Source organism: Melospiza melodia, chromosome 11 (assembly GCF_035770615.1).
Source record: "Melospiza melodia melodia isolate bMelMel2 chromosome 11, bMelMel2.pri, whole genome shotgun sequence".
Classification (NCBI taxonomy): Eukaryota; Metazoa; Chordata; class Aves; order Passeriformes; family Passerellidae; genus Melospiza; species Melospiza melodia.
In genome coordinates this window covers 4466926-4494028 of record NC_086204.1, presented here as the reverse complement: position 1 = coordinate 4494028, position 27103 = coordinate 4466926, and the positions used below count along the sequence as shown (strand labels likewise).

The 27103-nt window shown below is 46.3% G+C and overlaps 1 protein-coding gene across 2 annotated transcripts; it reads left to right on the top strand.

The window, feature by feature from the left end:
* Positions 1-203: 203 nt before the first annotated feature.
* FAM20B (FAM20B glycosaminoglycan xylosylkinase) lies at positions 204-26477 on the top strand. Of its 2 annotated transcripts, none has more exons than XM_063165392.1 (8): positions 204-244; positions 6604-7134; positions 10448-10534; positions 12411-12520; positions 14606-14777; positions 18413-18604; positions 20860-20919; positions 22995-26477. In XM_063165392.1, the coding sequence occupies exons 2-8, from the start codon at positions 6758-6760 to the stop codon at positions 23224-23226; spliced, it is 1230 nt and encodes a 409-aa protein (XP_063021462.1). In that variant the 5' UTR covers positions 204-244; positions 6604-6757; the 3' UTR covers positions 23227-26477. The 2 variants fall into 2 exon arrangements, with proteins under 2 accessions (XP_063021462.1, XP_063021463.1); XM_063165393.1 differs by having other exon boundaries at positions 205-244; positions 6705-7134.
* The last annotated feature ends 626 nt before the right edge of the window (positions 26478-27103 follow it).

The following is a 27103-nucleotide window of genomic DNA, read 5'->3' as shown; positions in this document are numbered from 1 at the left end:
CGGACCAGGGTTAACCCCGCCGCCCCATTGGCGGGCGCCCCCCCAGCCGTTCCCATTGGAGGCGCCCGGCCGCGTCTCCCCGGCCAGGGCAGCGCTGGCGGCTGATTGGCGGGCGGGCCGCGCGCGGCGGGCGGGGCGGGCGCCCATTGGCTGGGAGGCGGGAGCGGGGCGCTGGGCGGCACCATGTTGTGGGGCTGGCGGGGGCCGGCGGTGGCCGGGCCATGGCGGGCGGGCGGCGGGCGCGGTGAGTGCGGCGGGCGCGGGCGGCGGGGCTGGGCCGGCGGCGCCTGAGGGACGGGAGCGGGACGGGACGCGACGCGGCGCTGCTGCGGCCCGGGGCGGGTACAGCAGGGGCTCCCGGGCCTGGCGGCGGGAGGGAGGGGGCGGAGGGGCGGCTGCGCCCGGCGGAGCGCCGGAGGGGCCCCCGCGGCCGGAGCGGCGGCGGGAGAATCGCAGGATCCGGGAGTCGGTGAGGCTGGAAAAGACCTCCGGGATCTCCAGTCCAGGCGGTGACCCAGCAGCGCCTTGTCAAGCAGCCCACGGCACCAAGTGCCACGTCCAGGCTTTCCTTACCCACCTCCGAGGACGGTGACTCCGCCGCCTCCCCGGGCAGCCCGTTCCAATGTCTAATCACCCTTACCGTGAAAAAAATTCCTCCCTGTGACCAACCCCTTCCTCTGGCGCAGGGTGAGGCTCCGTACTCTTGTCCTATCGCTTTTTACCTGAGGGGAGAGCCCACCCTCACCTGGCCGCATCCTCCTGTCAGGGAGTTGTGCAGAGCAGTGAGGTCCCCTGAGCCGCCTTTTCTGCAGGCTGAGCCCCCCCAGCTCCCTCAGCCCCAGACTGGTGCTCCAGACCCTTCCCCAGCCCTGTTCCCTTCTCTGCACTCGCTCCAGCCCCTCCCGTCCTTCCTGACAGGTCCGGCCGAGCCGCGGCTCCGGCCCCGGACAGCCCCGCTGCACGGGGGCGGCTCTGGCAGATGGGATTTGTATCTGCGCTCCTGCGGTTCGTTCCTCTTCTGGATGCTCGCTTTGAGCTGGGGACCGAGCCCCGTACAGCTGTGAAGCCTCTCTGGCCATCTGCTAACCCTTGGGAGCAGCCGTCTGCACCGTGGGCTCTCACCCAGTGCCAGGCGCAGCTTGGCGAAGGTCATTGTCCACTGGTGGAAAAATTCAATGTGTGTGTCCATAGAAGAGTGCTGGCTGTGGTTGTTAAAGGCATGGGTTTGACCCTTTTTTAAGGATATCTCTCTTTGGATCCTTTCTGGGTACAGATGTGCATAAGCACTGCAGCTGTTTCATTGTACTTTCTGAGGCCTTACAACATCCACAGTGCTTTAGGGGCTGAGCAAACAGAGTAAACTGTAAAATGTAGATCCTAGGTTTGCAGTGGATTCGTTGTGATTGGATCTCACCTTGTATTTATTACAGAACAGATGTTCTCGTGTCTTGTTTTAATTTGAAAATTACTCCATGCACCCATCGTGTCCTTAAGTCTGACCTACATAGTTACTACAATATTTGCCTCCATTTGAGGTGGAGAGTTTATTTTGCTTCATGGTACAAAGTTGTCAGCTCGGTTCTGACCCCAGAATCCCACTGCCTCCCCTCAGGAGTGGGGCAGGCTGATTGGCACCATCCTCCAGCAGAGACAGGCTCATCACTGCTAAAATCCAGATGGGTACATGGACCCTCACTAAATTTTTAATGTCAGTCTTATGTAGGAGATGAATAAACATGTCAAGTGGAGAAGGGAAACTGCAGAATTTTCTCACTGCCTTGGCTTCATTTCCAAGTGGAACAAGGCTCCCTAAAACATTTCCAGCTGGTTTTATTGACCTGTAGTGGTCAGGGGGAATGTCAGGAGCTGGGATGGGAACAAGGGAGGGTTGTTCTGGCTGTCTTCTGACCAGGTCCCAGCACCCTCTGTATCAGTGCCTTTGGCTCCTGCCCCTGTCCTGTTCCATTCCCCCTTTCAGTGCTCCCAATCCCTCCCTGCCCACGTGGCATTCCCAGCTCCCTGCCCCTGGGTTGCCCACATGGCCAAGGCAAGCAGACAACTGTTGAGCCAACACTGTGGCCCTTCCTGCAGCACCCCTGGCTGCCAGCTTCCAATAAACACATAAACCCTGGCTTCAAAACATCCACTGTCCTCTCAGATGCGTTTGGAATTGGCTGGTGGATCTAAGTGAAAAGTGTGATTATATAAACTTTGTTTCCATAGGAAACGGTGCTTGGTGGAAAGTCATTCAGCAAGGAGGATTCATGCAGCCTGCTTTCCTGAGGAGTTGTTTGCCACTTCCTACCCCAGCAGCTCCTGCCTGGCTCCCAGGGGCCTCAGTGCCTGGTGGCTTCTCCTTCCCCAGGGCTGCACCCAGGAGCTGCCTGGATCCAGCCCACCCTGTCCTTATTTGTGCAGCCAGCTGAGTCAGGTGTTCCTGTTTGCTGTGCCGGCAGCTGGGAAAGATTCAGGATATTTACCCAGTTGTCCTTGGCTTCTCAAGGCTTCTGTCCTCTATCTGGCCTGTGGTTTTTGTAAAGCTCATGCAGATAGTCCTCTGACAAATTTGGCAGAAATGCAGGTGACAGATTCTTAAGTTAACTAAGGGATATAGCAGGCCAAGGTGGGCAGACAGATGGACAAAATGATTTTGTTTCTTTCCAGAGCTGTGTGAGAATATTTCAGGCCATTACTGATTGTTGCAGCTGCAGGCAGAGATATTGCAGTGGTTAAAATGCTCGTGGTCTTTCACATTTATCAGTGTTACAGCTCTCAACCAGGGGTGCAGTTGTGTTTGTGGAAAGTTTGAGTGTAGACTGTCACAGATTTTGCCTGTAGATAACGAGGGTTTTAGGAGGAAAGGAGATGGAGAAAGAGCAGACAAGTAAATACGTGGGAAGCCTTGAGCACTGGATGACTAAACTTGTACACAAGGCAGGCAGCACGCAGAGAGTGGAAGTGACAGAATGAGTCTGAGAAATCCAAGGAAAGGTCTGTGGGAGCCTGCCTGTGGAAACTGGAATAACAAGGCTCACACAGAGAAGGGAGGCATGAGCCACCAAGGAGCTGGCCAGAGAGGGGAGGATGGGCAGGAAGATTGATCTGGTGAGACTGAAGGATGTTTTGGGAAGAGGAAAATGTCACTACTGTGTGCGATGTTTCTTCAAGGCGTTTTCCAGGATTTACTGGAGAACTTCTAAAGGCCTTTTGATAGGTGATCCCAAAAGGTATAGTGTATATAAGAAAAACCCCTTGCATTAAACAGGAATTAGACTCTACTTTCACCATATCCATTTCAGATCAGTGTCTGTTTGAGCTATGATTTTTTTGTGTACTTATGCTGCCAAACTAAACCTTTGCCTGGCCCTGGACCTGATTTGTGACTTGGAGCATAATGAAATCCTGGCAAATTGTACACACAAGTATTTTTGACATAGCAGCTAAAAAGCTTTATGATATAAAAATAAGATTGTGATATGAGGCACGCCATTGATTTTGTGACTCCAATAAAAAATGTCTTGTGGGATTTTTCTGGTAACTTTGCAGGCTGCTTATAGTAGCTGTAATTTTTGTAACAGGCAAATTGCATGCTGTTTTTTGAACTGGGAGTGAAGAGGTCTGATGTTGGTATTTAATGCCAGAAGACATGCTTTAATTCTTTAATTTTGTGTGCACAGTGACCCCTCCATGATACTGAGGAGATGCTGTTATTGGTATATTGAGTTGGGAGACTCCTACTTGCTGAGAATAAAGACCTGGTTGTAATAAGAGAAAGAATTGATCAGGAAATTTCCCACAGAGGTAGTGAAGAACAAGAAACATTTCTTAGGCAAACCTTGCAGTTGACTACAGCATTAAAAAGCTGCTAGGGCTGTTTATTTCTGGCTGTTTTCTCTTTTTGGCTGGGTTTAGTTTTGTCATTGTCCAAGACCCTTTTGCTGTTTATTCCAGAGTTCTGCTCACGTTCACCTTATTTTTTCCCTTTTAAAATTTTGGTGGTGTATTGTTATTTCAATTTTCTCATCTCTGACCTCATTCCAGGGCCAGCTTGACACTTCTGGAGTTCTCATAATCTTCCTTTCCAATCCAAGACTTTGCCAAAGACTTGTCTTTTTCAAATTACTTTCTTCCAAAACAGCATAAATATTTTCTTACATTGCCTTGACGCTGTCACCCTTGCCATCTTCAATTTAGAACAGTAACCTCAAGTTCTTGCTGTCCGTGGTAAACTTGTTCAAAAAAGGATTCAAATCCCTTGGCTTGCAGAGCAGAGAGTGTAATGCTGGCACCAAGGAGCAAAGTGCAGGCTGTGCTTGGAGCACTGGGAAATTGATTGCATGGCAACCTCGGGGGTGCTTTGGTGTTTGTTGGAGGAAGGCAGCCGATGACTCATGTCCTCAGATGTCACTAAAAAGTGACAGCCAGCTCACCAGCAAATAGTTAAATACTGAATTTTATTTATTTTTGTAACTTCTGTTTACCTCATGGGAAGGTTTCAGCCACAATTAGTTTCAAAGCCGTAACAGAAGATTAAGTAAATTACCTTTCATTTGAGTGACTGTAGTTGTATTCTCCCCCCAAGTCCCAGGAAGAATATCCCTAGAGAAACTCAGCATTCCTGGAAATCAGTGTAGAAAAGTGAGTGCTCATATTGAGCTGCAGAGGTGTGAAACACCCTGCCCTGAGCTTTAGTGCTTTAATCAGCCAGCACTGCACTGTGAGGCTTTCTTAAAATGTGAGTGTAGACATACTCATATCCCACAGCCAGGAGTAACTGTTCTGAAATGACCTCTGTTCTTCTGCCTAACTCCTTACAAACTCTAATAGATTTTAAAAATGAGTGGAAGCAGTGCTCAAAATGATTCAGAATTAGTAGTTTTAAAGAGGTGAATTATGCAGTTAAAATGAGAGGGTGCAGGTGCAGCCAATCCGCTTTGCTTGTCTGCTTAGGTTTAAGAATAATGTGATTATTATTTAAGGATCTGTTCCTGGGTGAGTCTGGATCTGCAGGAGTGAGAGCTTTTGGGTCAGGTGCATCTTCCTTGTGTGTGCTTCACATTCTTGTGCTTGCACTGGGTAATGTGCAGGTGGCAGTGCTGTCTGGAGAAGAACAGGCTGCCAAAACAGAACTAGATGAAGAATAATAATATGCTCTAATTTCCATATAAACATGTGATTTGTTCTCTTTCAGTGTGAGCACAAGCATTTATTTTCCAGCAGGTTAAAATCAGTATTACACAGTTAACAGGACACTGTGGTTCTAGTCTGAAGCATCCCAGAGGCTTCTGCCCTTGCTGGGGTCTCTGTCCTGCTGTGAGTGCTAGCAGGGATGTGGGAGAGCTGTGTGGCTGGGGGGGTCTGCTCTAGACCTCATGTAAATTTGTTCTGGGTGCTGTGGAGTCCTCTGTGGCTTTGCATGTCCTTTTATACTTTTATACTATACTCTTACACCATGCCAGCCTGATTGTGCACTGAGGGCTGTGACCTGTGTGTGCCTCACCAGGCATGGCCTGGCTGTCCTGTGGTTGCTGCTGGTGAAGGAGCCTGTGGCAGCTCATTTTTTCCAGTGCCATGATTAATTATGGCTGATTTATACACTTACTGTTGAATTGCATGAAAAGGCTTTTCTGTGTCAGTCCTCCCTCAGCTCAGGGTGCTCTCTGGGGTTTGCATGATCACTGTGGCTGCTGAAGAGAAATTCCTGCTGGCTCCCAGTGCCCCTCAGAGGTGTGCCTCATGTCCCCTTTCTCTTTGGCTTCTGACTGCATTCAGCTAATGCTAGGAAGGTAATTCTGTCTTTATAACCCGGTACAGTTGATGGTGCATTCTCTGGTCCTTACATGCAAACACTGCCCTGGCCAAGGCTTCTTGAGGGACCAGATGTGTCTTGGAGCCCACTGTAAATATGGAAACAGATGTGGTTTTAACTGTTGTAGGTGAGGATGTGAGAACAGGCAAGTGGTCTGGGATATTTTTTCTAGTTAATTTGGTTGAGATTGCAGACACTTTGTGTATTTTCTGTGGTTATGGGTTTTACAGTTGAGTGCAGAAGGAACTTAGCTAACTGTGAGGAAGTAAAGATGTCATCCCCCACCCCAGCTCATATTTTTTTAAGAATGGAAAAAAAACTGAGTAAATTATAATGGCAGCAAATGAAAGGCAATAAACAATTAAGTCTATTCTGTGCTTATGTGTTGTACCTTCAAGAAAGAAGGTTGAGCAGCTGTTCTCACTGTTGTGAGCTGTCTTAAAATCGACCTGGGAGCTTTGCTGAGGGATTGGTCTTTAGGACACCAGCAATCATGGGATCTTGCACTAATGGAAGAGTGCGTGTGAAATTGGAGCAATCACGTTAAACTACAGTTCCCTGCAGAAGTCTTGCCTGTGGTGGTTGCAGCTGCTATGATTTCAGCTGTGCAGAGATGCTGTCTGGCAATTTCCCCTTCTGTGCAGGAAGGCAGCAAGGCCAGTGTGTTTTAACACAAGTGTTCAGGCTGTAGGATACAGGTTTCTGTGAGTGCAGGCTTATGCTCCAAGCATAAACTTGATTTTGAGTTTGGTGGGATCTGCGGGATTGTAAGTTTGTGTTTTGTTTATTTTTAGGGGTACCAGGAGACGCTTCGGTGCTGAGACATCTTTTACAATGCAAGTTAGGCATGAAACTCACCAACTAACACCCCCTTCCTCACCCTGATCTCCAACAGACTTCCCGTAACGCTCGGAAGAAAGGCTCAGGGGAGAAGGGCCCCAAGGCACCATGAAGCTGAAGCAGCGAGTCGTGCTCTTGGCCATCCTCCTCGTCATCTTCATCTTCACCAAGGTTTTCCTCATCGACAACCTGGACACGTCGGCCGCGCACCGCGAGGACCAGCGCGCGTTCCAGCGCATGCTGGCGGGGCTGCGCGTGGCGCTGGAGCCGCGCCTGGAGCACACGCTGCAGTCGCCCTGGGAGATCGCCGCGCAGTGGGTGGTGCCCCGAGAGGTGTACCCCGAGGACACCCCCGAGCTGGGCGCCGTCATGCACGCCATGAGCACCAAGAAGATCATCAAGGCTGATGTGGGCTACAAAGGGACACAGCTGAAAGCTCTGCTGATCCTTGAAGGAGGACAGAAGGTTGTCTTCAAGCCCAAGAGGTAAATACTGCTTTCAATGTCTGCGTTAACAACTGCTTCATTTACATATACTATTCTTCTTCGTGTTGTCACATTAGTGTTTAAGTTAGGAATTTTGAAAGACCGTCCTGTTATTTTTGAGACAGAATAATGTCACTCGTGCACTGGGGTCGGGGCAGGAACAGGAAGAGGCAGGATTGTAGAAAAGGCAAAGAAGACTTTATTCAAAAGAACCACGCGATTTTTATACAGTGGTAGGATAGATTCTATTCTGTTGGCTAACTTACAGAAACATCTTGCTCACACACTGTCCTTGAGAGGAACAGATTAAAATAAAGTAGACAAACAGCACCTGCAAATTGTTTATAGTCAACAGGTTGTCACATCTTTCCAGCTCCCTGAAATTCCTCACAAGTCACTGTGAGAAACACTTGCTGTTTCTCTCTCTCTGTCCCATGGCATCCACAGAATAGAACCTTGTTGGTGCTCTAGTAACATTAGCTGTCTCTCAGGCTGTACAGCCTTGATACAGCCTGTCTGTAGATTAAAAGAATAATCACTGTGTTCAGTCCTGAGGGGATCTGGTGTTTCTGAGCAGTATCTTCCTGCCTGTGGAAGTGCAGCTTCTGGCAGTTTGGAGACAAGCTTTGCCTCCTTGTTGTGTCAGACTGTCAGGAGAGGGTGCAGTTCAGGAGCAGGGAAGGAAGGAAACTTGGCAGTGGTCTCAAAAGTACATCTGTGTGTCTGGTGTAGTTGAATGTAGCTGTAAAAATGGTTTGGGTAGGTCAGAGTGAGGGCCCCTGAGCCTTCTGTCTGCCAGCAGTGAGTACTGGAGAATGGAGGGTAGTGATACTTCCTTGGTATGGCCTCAGTTTACAATGATCCTCAGAAAAAGCTGACATGATTAAATGTTCTGAAAAGTTTTGGAAAGTCTTGGCTGTAAAGCTTTTTGAACTGTTTGTCTTTGGGGAAAAGGAGAAGAAAACTGTTAAAAAGTAAGACTGGGTGTGTTTTAGGAGATTTCACTGCAGATGAGAAGTGTCATCACAGAAAAAGATTTTGGGCTAAGCAGGCATTAAGATTTCCTGTTAATGAGTGAGTGCAGAGGCCACAAAGATGCTCTGAGGGTGGGAGCACCTCTGCTTGGAATCAGGCTGAGAGAGCTGGGGCTGTTCACCTGGAAAACAGAAGACTCCAGGGAGACTTTAGAGCCCCTTCCTGTGCATAAAGGGGCTCAAGGGAGATGGAGAGGGACTTGGGACAGGGGCTTGCAGTGACAGGACCAAGGGGAATGGCTTCACAGTGACAGAGAGCAGGGATAGATAGGATAGTGGGAAGAAATTCTTCCCTCTGAGGATGGTGAGGCCCTGGCACAGGTTGTCCAGAGGAAGATCCCTGGAAGTGTTCAAAGGCCAGGTCTGACAGGGCTTGGAACAGCCTGGTCTAGTGGAAAGTGTCTCTGCCCATGGCAGCAGAATTGGAATGAAATGTTTTTCCAGACCAAACCAATCTGTGATTCTATGATTAGAGAATGAGAAAAAAAAATCTCTGTACAGCCAATTCCTGCTCTGGCTGGAGCTCCCCTGCAGGCCCAGGCAGTGTCAGCCTTGCACACAAAGTCCTGGTGGTACAGGAGGCATCTCCTCCAGTGGAAGCACTGGGGATTCACAGCATTCCCATAGAGCTTTCTGTGCCAGGGAGTGCAGTCAAGCATTAACTGAGAGTTAAACTGCATTCTGCAATGCCCTGTCTGTGCAGGCAAACCCAGGCTCTGAGCTCCAGCAAGGACACATGCAGCTGGGAGTGTTTATAGGAGCACTGGAGAGGGTGGCTTGGCCATCCTGGTAGGCCCATGTTTTGTTTGTGACTGCTGAATAGCCAGGCTTGTGGGCAGAGTCCTGTTCTGGCACTGCAAGAGAGTCTATTTAACCAGCTTTGGACCTGAAAGCTCTGTCAAAGTTACTGCTAGGAAAAGTTCTGAGCAAACTTCCCAGCAGGGGAAGAAGGAATTCCCTCATTACTTTTGCTCTGGAAAGGACTAGGTGCCTACTGTGCATGGAAACAAAGAGTTTGGTCAGGATTTACTAATAAATTTTAGCTCTGCAGCTTTCAAAATGTGACCATGTTTCCAAAAGCCAGCTGTAAGTACCTACCAAAGACCTGCCTTGGAGGACATGTTCTGAGGATTCACTGTCTCATTTCAAATTTACTTGAAATTCAGCCCTATTTACTAGCAAATAATACTTGCTGTCATCACATCTGGTGGTATATGTGGCAGAAGGTGCTGGTTTGGTGAAGGCTCCCCTTTGGCAGGAATCCTGCACTGGTGAATTCTCTTTTGGGCTGCCCTGCAGAGAAGCTGGAGCATTGCTCAGGCTGGGGAAGTGGATTGTCTTCTCACCCCACATCCTCCCTGAGCAAGGCTAAAACAGCAAGGTCCAGCTCTGTGCCTGCTCTTACACTGCTGTTGCTGCTGCTTGAACACAAATTCTGCTGGAAATAATCCACTTTACACAATTTCATACATAGATGGAAATAAGAAAATAGATAACCTAATCTGGCCTTTTTTATTTGAAAACATGTTGCATTTCACCCCTTTGCTTAGTATTGATTGTGGTGTTTCACACTCAGCTGCAGTGTGGTGCTGAGGCTGTGTCTGCCCTGATTCAAATGTCAGGCAACTGAGAAATTGGTGTTTGCCTTGACTAAGTACCATCTACTAAAAGGTAAAAAGGGGAGCAAAAAGCCTTGCACTTCACCAAAATGCACCATTGTTTTTGCAATGAGTGACTGATTTCTGGTTTTTGCTGTTCACCATGTCTTTTCTCTGCCAGATTAAAGGCTCTGTTTATACCCAGCATTGTCCTCAGGTTCACACTTGCTGATTTTCTATCTACTAAAGATTGCATTTGCCATCTCCTCCACAATATAAGATTGTATTTGTTAATGAGAATTGTTAATGTACAATTCTTTCTAACCCCAAAATCATCTGTGGAGTTGCTGCTTTCCAGGACAAATAGCCCCCTGTTCCACAGCAGGGTCTGTGCTCTTTGTTCTAAGATGTGACCTGGCATATGGTTGGATTAAAATGTATTAGTTGGAATGTGAGCTGCTTCCCAAGCTCTGGACACCACTGTACATCACTGACCTTTCCTCCTTACTTACCACTTCAACAGTCTGGGCACTTTAATCCCATTGATGCTTTTCCACTCTCTATTGGCAGTCACTTGCAAAGTGACCCAGTGACTCTAACTATTATTAAATTGTTACTCTGAACAGCAGAATTGACAGGATTCTACATAGACTCACTAAATTTGATTTATTTCAATTCCAGATATGCCAGGGATTATATAGTGGAAGGAGAGCCCTACGCTGGCTACGACAGACACAACGCAGAGGTGGCAGCCTTTCACTTGGATAGGTATGGAATTACTGCTTTACCTGGTTTGATTGTCTGTGGAAAACACCAGAAAGAAAGGGCTTCTTTGAAGAATGCACCTCAGATGGGAGCTGCCTCTGACCTGCCAATTTACCACACTGAAGCCAAAATAAGAATTAGTTCGTTCTGTGAAACTTTCTTTCTGAGATCTGTTCAAGAATGTAACATTTTAGATACTTGTGAAAAGTTTGGAAAGGAGAATGAGCCCTGAAACCACTTTAGTTAATATTACAGGGGAGAAAGAGCTTAGCCAAATGCTGTGGAAGAGTCTGAAATACTAAATGTGTGTGCTAAGTTCATGTCCAGTTCACTAAAAAGTCAAGAGTGATGTCTAGACTAACAATTTAGTCTAGAGTAAATATACATCAGTGCATCCTAGAGGAAATCCAGTTATTCATATCCTAATTGTGCTTGGAGTACCCAGGTGCTTTTGTGGACCTGTGCTGGAGGTGCAATTAGAGGAAAAAATGAAAATTACAGGATGTTCAAAGAATGGGACAGAATACAGCAGGCACTGAATGTCAATAGTTATGAAATGCTGCTAGAGCTGCAATTTCACATAACAGAAATGAGCACAGTCTCTCTTTCCTCATAGGAAGATTTGGAGGTGAAAACACATAAAATCTTGAGAAAAGGAATAAGGAGGGACAAATATAACAAAGGATAGAAAAACTGAAACTGAAGTTTCTCAGTACATAGAAAAGAGCCTTATCACTGTGACTAAACTCACAGGTGGTGACAGAGATGTCTGTTAGTCCTGATTCACCTGTGGAGCTCATTGCACAGTAGAAATCAGTAATTCTAGGAAGAATTAGAATATCCAGGATGATTAGTAGTTGAGTAACACCCATTGCTGCTACAGCCAGCTTGTGCTGTGGGCCAAACTCAGGGTATATTAAGAAGATAAAAAAGATAAAGGAGCCAGATGTCAGTCCATTTGTGCTTTCAAGGAGCATACAGGCTTCAGGTTCCCTGAAAAAGCAATGATTGAACATTCAATCAAAGCCTCTCTCAAGTGTCCAAATCTCACTTAACTCTTCTTTGCTGTCCATTTGGTCATGATTTTTGCTTCTTTTCTCTGGTCTTTGTCTGTGGCTCTGCACCTCTTTATTCTTCAGGAATACCTTTTCAGGATCTTTATCCAGAGGGTGTCAAAAGTGCATGAAGAGAGTTGGGGCTGACACTCCTTTGCTGTTTGTACTTTAAGCACTTTTAAAATTCCATTACAAACACCCAAGTCATTTGTGGTCACAGAGCAAAGGCTGTGGCAGGCATGGGAGTGGAACCTGGATCTTGTAACTGCAAGTTTTATGGGTATTCTTCCCACCTCTGTTTTTCCAGGCCCTTCTCAGGCATTCACTTTTATTCTACCATTCTCTCTTCCCTTCTCTTTCCTTGTGCCAAACAAAACAACTCTTGGATTGGTTGCTTTCAAGTGTAATTGAATTTGGCTTAAGCACAGCATTTTAATAGATAGTGGTTCCCACAAATTAGAAATGATCTTTCCAGGTGAACCAACCCACAGCCCATATGGTTTTCCTGCTTCAGCCTGCTTCAGACACATGATGGATATTTCTGGTGTGAGGTCTGAGTTCTGAGAGTTGGAGCATGGTGCATCCTCTGTTGCTTTAACAAAGGATGTCACTGATGGCCTATAAAGTAAGTTTAATATCCAGGCACATAAGAAAAATGAGTTTCCTTACTTGGCCTCACAGAAGAGAGGAGGTTGCTGCAGGGCTCCAGCTTTACTCTTTGGTCTCTATCGTCTCTGACAGAGACTGAGAGGGTTTTTTGTTTTAGTTTTGAACTGCTGCCTGTGTTGCCAGTTCTCAGGCTGTGTTTTTTCTCCCCAAATCAGAATCCTGGGTTTCCGCCGAGCCCCGCTGGTGGTTGGCAGGTTTGTGAATCTGCGCACGGAGATCAAGCCCGTGGCCACGGAGCAGCTCCTGGGCACCTTCATGACTGTGGGTAAGTGCATTCATGGGCTGTGCTGCCCAGGGAAGGGAAAATCCTTCATGGGAAAAAAGAGCTGTGGGAGCCTGACACAGTTCAGAGCAGTTAACCATGATGCAGGAAGCTCTTTCTGTGCCAGGAGAGATCTTGGATAACCCCAAGGAGGACTTGGTTTTCTTCAAATACTGTTCCCTCATGCTGCTGTTACAGATGGGATTTTTATTTTTTTGAGTAAGAATTTTCTCTCTGCTGTCAAAAATGCTTAGAAAAGTCTGTGATTAGACCTGAAAAGAAGAGAATAAAGTTGTATTTAATGTGAAGAGAGTGGTGATTTGGGGTAATTTATAGAGCTGACACACTGGTTGGTATTAGATGTTGTTTGTGCTGCATCAGAGCCTGCAGAGCATTTACAACCAATGGCAGAACTTCCCTGTGTTGTTTACAGCAATAATGCTGTGAAGGACACATAATGGAAGCTATTAATGTGAACTCCTACCAGGTGGTCATTAAGCACCAAGAAATTACTTATACTGCAGCCTTAACTCCCTGAGGCTTTCATAAACCATCCAATTATTACTCTTTTGTTTGTTTGTTTCATTTCCTAATCAGAAGGCTCCAGAGATGATTGTTCCTTACCGCTGGTAACGTTCCTATTAGCAGCACTGCTGGCAGTCTCACCTGCTGCCTGACACTGCCACTTACAAGGTGCAACTTCCAGATGAAAGTTTCAGCTCAGCCTCATCAGCCTCTCCTGGCATTCACATGGGGTTCCTGCCTCAGGCAGGCTTTCCATTTTCCAATTTCAGCCAAGATAACCAAGCTGTTTGCTAGCAGCAGTGCTGACTTGAGAAGTAAGGCTCCAGAAATGTTCATTGCTCCTCCTTAGATTCCTTGGAACTGCTATTCTGCAAAGCAGGAACTAAAGAAATGGGTGGATCTTTGGAGGAGGTTATGATGTTTTGTTAGGCCAAATTTGACCAAGTTCTTGAGGTTTTGAAGAAGAGAGAATTCATTCATACTTAGTGCAGGTTTACTGGAGTTACAGCTAGAATCTAAAAGAATTCTGTGTCTTGCTAGACCTGCTGCAGCCCCTGGATGGGAAGAGAGACTTGCAGGCTTTCCATACAAATGAGAGATCTGGTCTGCAAGCTCTGTGTTGGTGATGATCTGTGACATCCTCAGGTTGAGTGACAGGATTCTGGGAGCTCAGGGTGTGGATGGAGGCCTGAGAGGCAGGGATGTGTGAGGGTGGAAAGGGAGGAACATGGCAGTTGGAGAGCTGAGCCTGCTCTGGGGAGGATATTGGATGTAGAACCAAAGGAAGAGAAGAAAGGACAGAGGGTCATCACAACCAAGTGACACATAGCTGAAGAATATTCTGGAAGAACATCTGTGAGCATGGAACTGGATTTAACTTGGCGAGGTTCAAGCAAAGGTGGGTTGAAAAGGGGAGGATAGAAAAGGTTAAACTAAAACTACTAATGCAGGCTACTCCAGGATGCATCAGTGCTAGTGGACTAAAGGCTGCAGTGTTTTGTTGCTCCTCTCCTGTCAGAAGACACTGATAAAGCTGTGACAGATCTGCATTGCTAGATCATGTGAGAATGATACTTGGTTCTGTCTCCTCTGCTGAGTCAGCTTGTGTACTGAGATGTGTGGCAGGTCTCAGGGCACCAAATCCCTTTGGGTCTCTTTTCACTTATTTCTCTTTGGTCAGCTTTTTCAAGTCGGAAATCTGACACATGAAGTATGAATTGTGAAAAACAAGCAGTGTTAACATTGCAAAGTCAGGGTCCTCAGGACTAGGAAGGAATCACAAAAACTTGTTGAGAGTGTGATGTATTAATTCTCAGAGTGATAAAGTCATTAGAAAATATAATTTAATTGCTCTCTCCTTGTCATATTATTATTTAATTGCTCTGAAGGAATGGATGTCTGTGTAATCTCTTTTGAGCCTCTCAGAGACAGGAACCCCAAAGACAAGCACAGTGAAATCCTGTCATGGGGAAACCTCTGCTGCAGCAACACGCTCCTGAATTTCCGTTGGATTCCTTGGATTAATACCTCTTCATTTGATACCTCTTCCTTTTTCTTGTGAAGGCAATAACACCTGCTTCTATGGGAAGTGCTACTACTGTCGGGAGACAGAGCCAGCCTGTGCAGATGGGGACATCATGGAGGGCTCGGTGACCCTGTGGCTGCCGGACGTGTGGCCCCTGCAGAAGCACCGGCACCCCTGGGGCAGGACCTACCGTGAGGGCAAACTTGCCAGGTATGAGAGGGAACGTGGCAGTGTCATTCCTCACAGATGATCATTAGCACTGAAATGGCCCGTGGTTAATTAAAGAGCTCTGAGTGCTTTCAAAACCTACCCAACACAAAACTAGTTGTGTTGACAGCTTTCTTAGCACAACCGTAGAAGCTGAGAAGTCCAGAATAAAATTGAAATTAAAATGAGGGAGAAAAAAAAATCTTCGTTGTTTTCCACAATACTAAGCACTGTCCTTTTCCTGTATCTTGGCTGGAACAGATTTCCACAATGCAGGCACTCCAAGCTCTGAAAATCTTGTCTGTGGGCAGGCTAAGATTCTTCTCCTGTGCCACTGGACCTTCTGTTGATGCTGTGGCCCCTGAAATGTGGCAGCACTGTGCCATACCTAATTTCATGATCCTTGTAGTTCATTTTCAGAGTTGTGGACTGGTTTAACTTAAGCTAGGCCCTGCGTCATGGTTTGATACTGGCCAAACACCAGGCACTCGCAAAAGTTGTTCACTTACCCTCTTCTGTTAGGGTTGGGCAGAGGAGAGGGAAGAAAATTAACAAAGGGCTCATGAGTTGAGATAACGACTAGGAGAAAAAAAACACTCTAAGGGCAAAACAGGTCCAAATTTAAAGGTATAAAGTAGATTTGTTATTAACAGAGTCAGAGGAGGATAATGAGAAGTAAAAAAACCACCTTTTTTCCACCCAACCCCACCTTCCTTTCCACCAACAGTGCAGGAAGACAGGGTGTGGGAGTTTTGGTTCATCATTGGAGAGCTTTTCCTGTTCACTCATGGAAAGAAGTCTTTTCTCTGCTATGCCATTGGGTCCCTCCCACATGCAAACAGTTATCATAAAACTGTTGTGGGTCACTTTTCTATGGGATGCAGTCTTTTAAGGATAGGCTGCTCCAGTCTGGGAGCAAGGAGAGAACAATAAAGCTCTCTCTTTCTCTGGAAGCAGGAGCCCTCTCTCTCTTCAGGCCTCTCACTGGACCACAGCTTTCTCTGGCGTCCACCCACTCTGCCATGAGCACTTTTCCCATGGGCTGTGTGTGGATCTCTGCATCCCCCCTGGACTTCATGCATTGCAAGGGGACAGTTTGTTTTATCAATGTCCTCACCATGGTTTGCAGAGGAATCTTGGCTCCTGGAGACATCTGGAGCACCTCCTCCCCTTCTTTTGTTTCCACTGACCTTGGTGTCTCCATGTTGTTTTCCTCACATGTCCTCACTTCCTCCTCCTCTTCGACTAGAAGAAAAACTGTTGCCTGTAGGTACCATTGTCAACTTGCACCAATTCAAAGACTGTTGCAAGATCCCACAGTGCCCAAAGGCCAATCCCATCCAGATTCTGTGCTGGGGAGTCACTTGTCATGTTTCCACTGCTGGCCATCAGAGATTGGCTCTGTCAGACATGCTGGAAGCTTCCAGCAGCTTTTCACAGAAGCCAAACTTGTGTCCTTCCCCTGTTACCAAAAAATCAGGCAGTGCCACATCAACACACCCTGGAAAGTCCTTTGCTTTGAATGCCATCAGTATCTGGTGACCATGCTCAGCATGTAAAGAATGCTAAATCCCATATTTGTCCTTCTGTAAGCACCATTCTGCAATAGATGTAACACATCTGAGTTCCTGAGGTGGGAATGTTTTTGCCATGACCTGAACAAATGGGTTTGAGCTTAGTAAATTTTTCTGACTCTGTCTTGAACTTGAAAGTGATTAGAAGAGATTTTTCAGTCCTTTATCTAAAGTATCCATTGATTTCCAATTATGTGATTGTTCTCAGAAAGAATCTCATCCAAAGGCTCTCTTGAATTGTTTTAGGGTACAAAATGCACAGATTGAATTTTGAGCAGCAGATGTTTTTTCTTTCCCAGCAGGTCAAAATCAGCTGTGTTCAGTACATGATACATTGCAGTGATGAACAGGATGAATTTCTTGGAGGTGTTCCTCCTGTTGAGAGGCTCCTTTTCATCACACCCTGCCTGCTTACACAGGGGTTTACCTTGATTCCTATGCTGATTTGATATTTGGTGTATTTAAACTCACACTTGCCTCCTTCAGATGAGGTTACAAGGTTCTGGTGTTTTTCACCATGTCATGCTGCACATTTCACTTTGAGAGATCAGAATTAAAGGTTCTTGGTGTCATGCTCTCTTTTTTCTGTGCCTGGTAATTGTGAAAAAATAACTGTAAGAATTTTTTCCTACTCTAGCTGCAGTTTTAAGCTGACCTTTTGAACATAATTCACACAGGCACATTAGTGTATGTAATTTTTAATGGAGGTGTAATGGACAAAATCTCTGACCTTCCAAGGCCTGTGCTAATACAATGTAAATTATCAGAAATGAGTGTTGGATGAAAGTGTCTCTTGAAGCACTGCATGGACAATGAGAGAGCATAGCATATCTGAACAATTGTGGCAAGGAGATTAAGTACTGCTCTGAAGTAAAAGGAGAGAAAAAGAAACACTTGAGGGAGAGTGGGATGCAGCATAAGAAATGTAGCCAGAACAAGGAGAAGAGGTTCTGAGACAAATCCACTGCTGTGTGGATTTGTGCTACACCTTGAGTGTGAGTTGGACCTTGGTGCAAAGATCCCTCTTCCCAGGGGGATTTAGGCACAGCATTTGAGGAACATGGTGATCTGTTATTAGGAACATTGAGAAGATAAATTTTTAAGCTCTCTGATTTGGACACCTGGAAGAAAGGTGGGATATTGGGATCTCTGGTTCCAGACCACTAGAAGATGAAGTGGAATATGTGGCTTTTGTAGTCAGTAAATTCTGATCTTCCTACTTTTATGACTATCTGCAGTTTTGAGCATGTCAGAAAGTCTCTCCAGCTTGTGTTTCTTCCATCTCTGTTTCCAAATCACAGATGGTTTAAGGCATTTCCAATTTAATTGCTATTTTGTGAAGGATTGTTTCAGTCCTTACGTGGAAGATGTCCTTGTTATTTAGTTGGACAGATGGAAAGGATATACACCAGAGATTTGGCTCTTTTGCTGGTGGTGTTGAACAGCTTTGAAAGCTGTAAAGAAGAAAATGAGGAAATTTAAAATCCTAGCTTTGGAGAATTGAGACATGACATCTGTGTTATGAAATTATGTGGAGAAGGAGATAAGAGGGAAGCTTGAAATCATGTCAGTGGAGAAGGTGAGATACTGTACAGAGGAGGGGAGGAAAGAGACAGCTGTGAGTGAGGGACAGTGACCACTGTGAAGCCCTTCTGGGGGCAGAGGGGCCCATTAAAAAGAAAAAAGGAAGAGGATGGAAAGCCTGATGGAAACAGCTCAAGGCAATGGAAACACACACAGAACTGAGGTGTTCCTTGGGAAGTTGAGGGAGGCAAGGCATGGCAGTAATCTTCCCATAACATAGGCTGGCTACTGTGGAGTTGTGAGGAAGCAAACTCTTTGTTTTCCATAGGAAGATGATCTTTGTGTATCTTTGAACTGCTCCATAGGCTGGGATGTCAATGCAGGCTTTACTCTGCTCATAAACACTTGTCCAGCTCTTCCTTTTGGTCCAGCCTGGGCTGCTGCCCTTTCTTGGTGCACCCAAAGTGCCCCAGGGCAGCTGTAGCTGCTGCTGCTGAGCAGGGTGGTTCCCTGAAGGCTGCTTGGTTGCCCGTGCTGCAGGTGGGAGTATGACGAGAGCTACTGCGACGCCGTGAAGAAAACGTCCCCGTACGACTCGGGCCCGCGCCTGCTGGACATCATCGACACGGCCATCTTTGACTACCTGATCGGCAACGCCGACCGGCACCACTACGAGAGCTTCCAGGACGACGAGGGAGCCAGCATGCTCATCCTGCTGGACAATGCCAAAAGGTGAGCCTGGCCTGGCCTGCTGCCCTGGCAGTGCTGGCTGCAAGGGCTCACAGTTAGCTGCTCTGTCTCTCTCTCTGTTTCCTCTCTTGTAATACTCTTTCCTTTTTATCAGAAATTACTCACCAAATCTTAGGGTCCTTCCAGGGCTGTGGTGCTGACAGGACGTGGGGGAATGGATTCAAACTGAAAGAAAGTGAGAAAGTGGATTTATATCAGATATTAGGAAGAAATTCTTCCCTCTGAGGGTGGGGAGGCCCTGGCACAGGTTGCCCCATCCCTGGAAGTATCCAAGGCCAGGTTGGACAGGGCTTGGAGCACCTTGGTCTGGTGGGAAGTGTCCCTGCCCATGGCAGGGGGATGGAACAAGATGAGCTTTAACCCAACTCTTCCAACCCAAACCATTTTAGGACTCTGTGATTGTGCTTTAGATACTCTTCTGTCTTGGCAAAGTCCTACTCAATCTACAGAAACTCCCCAGTTAACACAGTATTTCCCAAAGCAACTTTCAAAGGTTTGCTCAAGTCTCTCCTCCTATCCCAGAAATGCCCTTTCCTTTTAGGCTTTTAATTAATGGAAGATTGAAAACTTTGGCTCTTTTATTTATCACCAGTCAGTATAAGTGAGTGCTGTAATAAAAGCAGATCTTTCTAAGATGTGTTTCTGAATTATTGGGCATTCCCTGCCTTCTGGATATGCCTACTCTGGCTTTGAAAGGTTCACAGTTTAGAACGGAGGTAGAAGTGATACCAAACACAAAAATGATCATGTTCTAAATGTGGACATTAACTCTTACCTGAACAAAAATATTTTAAAAATGTGTTTAGAATGTGAATTCTTCTGTCCTTGCTATGGTTTTTGTATATTGTCCACTATAGTTTAGGTTAAAAATCACATTGAAGACACAGCCTTGTTTAAATCATAACAATTTGATTGATTTTTCTTAAAAACATAAAGGTCGTCTATTTGCCTACTCATAATTTAGTCCAGCAATTCTGGATTGTTTATTTTTCTGGTGGCTGTGAAGGACCAGCAGTTCCTGTGGCAGGCTCTGCACAGCACTTGTACCCAGTGTACACAGCACTTGAGACCTTGCAGATCCTTGCAAGCTTGGAGTTACCTTTCCTTTCCCATTTATCTTTTGTATAGGGGTTCTGTTGTTCCTTCCATCTTTCCATCCATCCTTCTGACATCAGCCTATTCAGTAATACTCCAGTATGACAGCAGGATGCATTCCACCTTGGGACTGCTTAATTACTGCTGCTTTAGGTGAATTTGGCAAAAATGTCCTTTCTGTTCCTCACTGACAATGTGCTGGGAGGAAGGAAGGTAAGGGATTAGTCACTGGAAGTGAATATGGGGTTTGAAGGTCAAGTCCTTTTGTTATGGTCCTTTCCTATGGCATTATGAAAATATTTGTGGTGAGGCTTTGCAGGCTGACAGTAAATTGTTTTCTTGAAAATTTAAGTGATTTATTTATAATAAAATTTTAAATTACTTTCAGCTCCTTTGAAATAATGGATAGGGGACAGTTTTTCATAGAACCATGGTAGATCTCAATTTGGAAGGGACCCATAAGGGTCACTGACCCCAACTCCTTATTTCTTACAGGGCTACCTAAAACTAAACCATGTGAGTAAGAGCAGATGCTCCTTGGTGCCATGACCACTTCCCTGGGAGCTTATTGAGTTTTAAAGCTATGAATAACAGAATTATTTGGGCAGCATAAGGCCAGGCCCCTGCAGCAACTCATCTTTATTGAAGGGAAAGTTCTTAGTTTAAAACAGTATTATGAGGAAGGTGAAACTATGAAAAATAAATCCAGCATGTGTTTGGATGAAACTTGAAATACTATGGAAGCCTTCTGGCTTGAACTGTTTTAAGTTGATCACCTTGTTAGTGAACTGTTGGTGCTGTTGGGCTCCTTCCCTGCCCAGCTGTGTCAGACAGGCAAAGCTCCCATTCTGCATGCCCAGAATAGCAGTTATTCCTTACCCCTGCATCATTTCTAAACTTATCTTGGTCTGATAAAGAACTGGGTATGCTGATGCTGCTTCTGTTTACCTGCTTAGCTCATGCTGATGAAAGTTATATCTGCAACTGGTCTTTGACTGTTTATATTTTAATTTATATTGTTTGATCTCTTGGAGCATGAAATTGCCTAGTATTGATTTCTCTGAATTCTTTACAAGGCCCTTTATGCTGAGAACAACCTTAGGAGTTCAGCTGGTTCACTTGGTTTTCATTTTGCTTTTCAGCTTTGGAAACCCTGCCCTGGATGAAAGAAGCATCTTGGCTCCTCTCTATCAGTGCTGCATGTAAGTGAAACACAGGGGTGCTGTTCACTTATGTAATTCTGTCCTTAGGTTTGCAATTTCATTAACTTGGGAGCATTCTGGCAACCTGAAAAGGTTTGCTTGGGTCCACAGTGCTGTACTTTTTGAGATATTGTCTGTCTGATGGATGGGCACTGCCCAAGAAGCTGAGGAATCCATTGTCATGAAGGCAGAGGTTGGCTGCAGAGTGTTCTCACCTCCAGGTCAGTGGTTCAGCTCTACCCACAGTCAGTGTGACAGGCACTTTGCATCTGCAGCTGTCCCACCCAGCTCCTGGCAAATCAGCATTCTCATCCCTGCTTGACTTCTCCCTGACAGTAGTGAAGGATGGCAATTTAATAAAGACAATTTAAGAATTCCAAACATGGTTTCTAAAACAAGCCTGCAGCCCTGCTCAGGGGGCTCCTCTCAAGTAAAATGTGTAGTTTCTTTGCAGAGTTTTGTTTCTGCTTTGGCCTTGTGAGCTGTGGTTTTATTTTCAGAGGCTGTGACTTTTTGATTTCTGTTCTGTGTCCAGTCTCTTACCAGGCCATTGCTACTTCTCATTAGGAAATAAATGCTCTAAGGGCTGGAGTGGCTCTCCTCTGGAACAGCCTGAGAGAGCTGGGGTGTTCAACCTGGAGAAGAGAAGGCCCTGAGGAGACCTCAGAGCCCCTTCAGTGTCTAAAGAGGCTCCAAGAGAGCTGGAGAGGGACTTGGACAAGGGCCTGCAGTGACAGGACAAGGGGGAATGGCTTCACACTGACAGAGGGCAGTTAGATGGGATATTGAGAAGAATTTCTGCCCTCTGAGGAGGCCCTGGCACAGGTTGTCTGGAGAAGCTGTGGCTGCCCCATCCCTGGAAATGTCCAAGGCCAGGTAAGACAGGGTCTGGAACAACCTGATCTAGTGGAGGGTGTCCCTGCCCATGGCAGGGGGGGTGGAATGAGATGTTCTTTAAGGTCCCTTCCAGTCCAGGCCGTTCTGGGCTTCTGTGAAAATTTCCAGACAGAAAAATACTGAGATACCAATTTCCTGACTCTGATACTTCAACATGAACTCCTTCAAGCCTTCCAAATGGAGCTTGTCTGTGAAGCTTGTCTTGAAAGGTTCTGTCTTCCAAATTCTCTGGGACCTTTGAAGCCTGGGACCTTTGCAGAAAGCCTGGGCTCTCATCTTGCACTAAGCACAGCTTCCTGCATGCTGCAGTACACCTGGCCCATGTTCTGCAAGATCTTTTTAAAAGTCACATGCAGAACAATTAAAAAACTTCTAAATTCTTTAGTTTTCCTGCATTAGTTTTAAATGTATGTTTAATTTCTTGCTTTATTGAGATTCTTCTGGTGTCTTTGTCATCTTGATTCCCCCAAATGCAACCAGAGAAGAAGTTTATCTCTGTGAGACTATGCAATTTCCTGCTTTTCAGATTTTCCTTCTTTCTGGTACTGGGCAAATGCCATATGATAATTACTTTGCATAATTGTTTTAACTATAGGTTTGTTACAACACTTTATTTTGCTGGTTTTATTGGAAGCCATCAAACCCAAGAGTTTAGACCAGGGATGCTAAAGATTTTGCCCTAAAAGGTTTGGGGGAGAATCCCAAGAGACTTCACAGAACATGGGAGCTGAGATGAGCTGACACAAGCAAGCTCAGTGGCCAGTGAAGAGGAAAGGTCACTGCTGTGTTCTCTTTCTTGGAAGTTTGGTCAACTGCCTTTTGTCCTTTGTGATTCATTATTGGTCAGTGATGCTCTTCCTGAGGTGACCTTTGTTTGAATTTGTTGATTTTCCTTCCTTTCCTTTCCAGACTGTGTCTGGGAGGACTCAGGACTGAAGACCTTCTGTGCTCTCAGCTGGAAGTGTTCCTGTGTAACATCAGAGTTTTGTCACACCAGATTGATTCTTCATCACCTTTAATTTTCAAATTCCATTAGATCCTGTCTGAGATGCAGTTCCACCTGGACCCTGCCATCCCAAACCCACTTCTGCACTGAGTCTCCATTCTTGAAGAGCCAGTATTCCCAGAGGGATGCAGCAGGAGCCTGGTGTGGTGATGTGTGTTTGTTTCTTTTGCAGCATCCGGGTTTCTACCTGGAACAGGCTGAATTACCTGAAGAACGGAGTCCTGAAGTCTGCCTTAAAAACTGCCATGTCTCATGACCCCATCTCACCTGTGCTCTCCACCCCTCACCTGGACGCCCTGGACCAGCGGCTCCTCAGCATCCTGGCTACAGTGAAGCAGTGCACAGACCAGTTTGGGCCAGATGTGGTGCTGGTGGAAGACAGGATGACTCTGTCTCACTTGTAATCCTAGCAGGAACACGAGATGAAACTCCTTTTTTAAAAAACAAACAAACAAACAAGCGATAGAAAAACAGCACAATCAGTTCAGAAGGGCTGTGGCCAAATGGACTGACATGAACAGGACAGCTCCCAGGCCAGAGGAAGGGAGGTGACAGTGGCTGTCTCCTTGGGCTGGCAGCAGTGAGGTGGGAAGGAGCCTGGGTGGCTCAGCCCCGTGGTGGCCTCTGTGCCGTGTCCATTGCCGGCAGTGGGCACCGCGCTGGACGAACGCGGCTCTGGGTGCTGTGCAGAGTGTGGAACACTGAATCCTCTGTGGACTGCATTGCAGGGGACCTCAGAGATGGACAGAACAGTCCCCTCCCCTTCTCTTCCCCCTTTACTCTGGCGAGTTTGTTCATTCAGGGTTGTACACAATCAGCTCTGAGCTGGTTGGGCATTTTACTGCTTCTCTAGAGAACGAGCAGGGGTGAATAAAATAACTGTTGGACTGGAGAGTTGTGCCACCCCCCGGGGTGGGATTTTCTTCTGGCTGTCTGAGGGGTGGGAGAGGGGACCTGCTGCTCACTTGGCTTTTCCTTGATAAAAGGCTGGGAAAGGGGGCTGCCTCATATGTGATAATGCTTCAGTGTTTTTGCTGAAGTCCTATCGAAGGTTTATCCACAGGGTTGGAGATTTAGGAGAGGACAGGGTGGTTATACAGCACTTGATAGTTAAGGGGTTATAGTAAGTTTCCATGTGTCTTGTCCCTCTTTTTTTCAATGAATCTGGCAAGGTCTGAGTAGAGAAAATATCCTTGCAGTCCTGTGTCCATTATAACCAAATGTTCATTCTCTTGTAGCTGAGGAGGACAGAATCTGTCCTTGGCAGCAGTTCTGTGTGGCGAGGTCAGGCTGCTTTACTGTGAGCCCTGAGTGCTGTGCAGCCTCTGGGCATGTGGGACTGGAGGAAGAGGTGTCTGCTGGACTTCCTCAGTCACCAGCAGTCACCTGAGGTGTGCAGACGTCCCTGAGCTCTGCTCTGTCTTCTTCATCTCACCTAAGAGAGCTTCCTGCTGCTCCCTGTGACCACAGTTCAGCACTGCTGTTCTGGGGACACCAGTGCTGGGGTGCCACGTTCACCTGGCTTGGCTGTGGCTGAGCTCAGAAGCTGTGACCCCTTCCAGGAGGTTTTCTGCCTTCCCCAGTTGCTTCCTGCAACCCCCTCTGCAATGTTCTGCCTGGGATGGTCATCAGGAGTCCTCACTAGTGGTTTTGCCACAGATAGAGAAGAGTTGGCTTTCAGGACAGGCCTGCAACACTCACCTTGTGCTAGTCCTGTTGTCCTTCAGCACTGCAGCCTGTGCTGAGTTTGTGTCATGGAACTGATCACTTGGGGCAGGTCTCAGTTTGTGTCTCCAGAAGAGAAGCAGCTTCATCACTGTGTCCAAATTGAACAGCTTTGGATCAGTGTTCAGCCAGCATGGTCCTTAGTGTAAGGAAGGAGCTCCCTTCCCCAAGTGATCACAGGTTACTGAACAAGAGAGCAGGAGCACCAAAATGTCAGTTTGAGCCCTTTTCCTTGATTTTCTTGTCAGGAAAATCTAACTTCCTCTTCTCTAACTGCAGGGTGGCAGGCAGGTGAAGAGCTGTTTTCTGTTCTTGCGCCTTGGCCACACCTGGTCCAGGAGGTGTCAGGGAGAGGGTTTATCTGAAAAATGCAGGCATTGCTTTATTTTGTTGAAGTCTTTTTCTCACTGCACGAGCAGAGTATCTTGAAAGTAGAATGTGACTGTTTACCTGGGATTGAATTCTCTGTTATTCTTGCTCTCTTCTGGACTTGGCCACAACCATAGATGCCATAGAGCAATGAGATGATGGGATGGGATCTGGAGTTATTTACTGGAGTTCCTAGTCAGGATGGTGACACACAGCCAGCTCTGAGGACACTGTGAAGCTCTTGCCTCTACCAGCTGATAACAGAACACACTTTGGGTGGTGCCTTTGTGGCAGGAGCAAGCTGGTTTAAGCTGTTTCCCAGGAAATTTCAGATGATTTACCCAAAGAGGAGATAGTGAAGCACATGATTGGTGGCTTGTAGCATTTCTAAAAGCATAATCTTCTTTTGAGCTTAAACATGAGCTCTTAATATTTTGGGAGGGATCTACCAAAATTTAATTTTTGACTTCTATATGATCACTCTTGATATTTACATTTGATTTAATAATGGGCTCAAAAAAAGGCCTTTCAGTCTTAGAAATTAAATTAATGTTGAGGATTTACATGTTGCTCTTAGCTAAAGCTTTTACTGTCAGATGGAACCTGGGGATGAGTTTTTCCCCAGTATAAATGTCAAAGATTTAAAGCAGGGTATTGGTTTATTTTGGTTTACTTGTGGACAAAGGGCATGAAGTCCAGCATTATCAGTAGAAGGAAGCAAGAAATGGTTGGTTTTTGGGATTGGTTTTTTATTTGTGATATTGATGCCTCTTGTTGTAAACACTACTGGAGGTTGGTGTTCTGCAGCAAGAAAGAAAAATAAATTCCTCCCTTAAACCAAAATCGGCAAGATCTGGTTTTGGCCTTGTGACAATTTCTGCCTTTTTGGCAGTGATGGTTGTTTTGCTCAAACACAGAACCCTGGGAGATTTTAAATTGTAACCATTGCAAAGGAAATGAGGAGCAGCATCCACGTTCCAACAGGGTCTGCTTGAATCTCAAAAATAGCATTGTTTGCAAGGCAGGTGCTCTGGGGAGGAGGTTTCCAGACACCTTCTGATTCTTGTTCACTGTGCACGTGTCACCCACTGGCCCCAGAGGTTACACACTGGTTGTGTCGTGCTATCAATGATATCAGAGCACTGGAAGCACAGAAATCAAGAACTAATTAAAGAGCCTCATCAGCCATCTGCTATTTACCTCCTTCTCCTTCCCAAGTCAGCCATCAGGGGGAGGAGACACTCGAGTCAGCTCTCCTTCCAGCAGCTGATGAACTGGAGTGCGTCTTGCCAAAAACAAACTTCAGCTCAAAAGTACTAATTTATTAAGAAGGTAATTTATTTTGTGCAGCAGCTGGAGCAGGATGCTGGAAGCAGACCCCCCCCCCTCTTGGATGTGCCAGAGGAGGCCCCTGGGAGCTGCTGCACAAATGGAGTTGCTAATAAGCAAACAGAATGCAATCATGACTTTCTACTCCTATCCCCCGGGGTCAGATCCCACATAAAGCAACATTGTGTGAATAAAGATTTTAATAAAGCAACACTGATGGATTGCCTAAGTGTCTCTCTCCCTCCCCTCTCTGTCTCTCTGCAGTTCCAACATGTGGTGGGCTGAATGTGTGAAGTGTTTTGCTGCTGCTGTCTCCCACTTCCTCCTCTGCTAATGGCTGTCAGTGGCATTTACTCCAGTCATGTATATCCAAAAAATGCAGATGGTTTGCCAGAGCCTGGTTGGTAAGGAAGGAAGAGTGTCCCAAAGGGATACAGAAATAAAACACACCTAGATTGAGGTGTGGTTCTGCCCGTGCATCCATGCCATGGCCCTGCATCTGCTGGCCATGGAACCAAGAGCTGGTTCCAGGAGCCAGGGAGGAATCCTGGCTTGTCAGGGGGTCTCTAGAGCTGCAGGTGCTCGTGGCTGCCTTGCTGAGCTTTTATAGGGATGGACACTGCTCCCCCAGAGCAGAGCTGCACTCAGGCTGCAGCAGAGCTTTTCCTAATGCCCCAACAGGGATGGTTCAGAGGCAGGAGGTGAGATACTTCTGATCTCAGGGATCTTTGACCTGCCCTGTACCATCAACTAGTAGTGTGAAACCTGTTTTGCTTTAAACTAGAGTTTCTCACTGAAACTTCAGATTTCAGCATTGTTGAATTCTGTAAGAAGTGCTTTCTGGGGTTTATTTTGAGG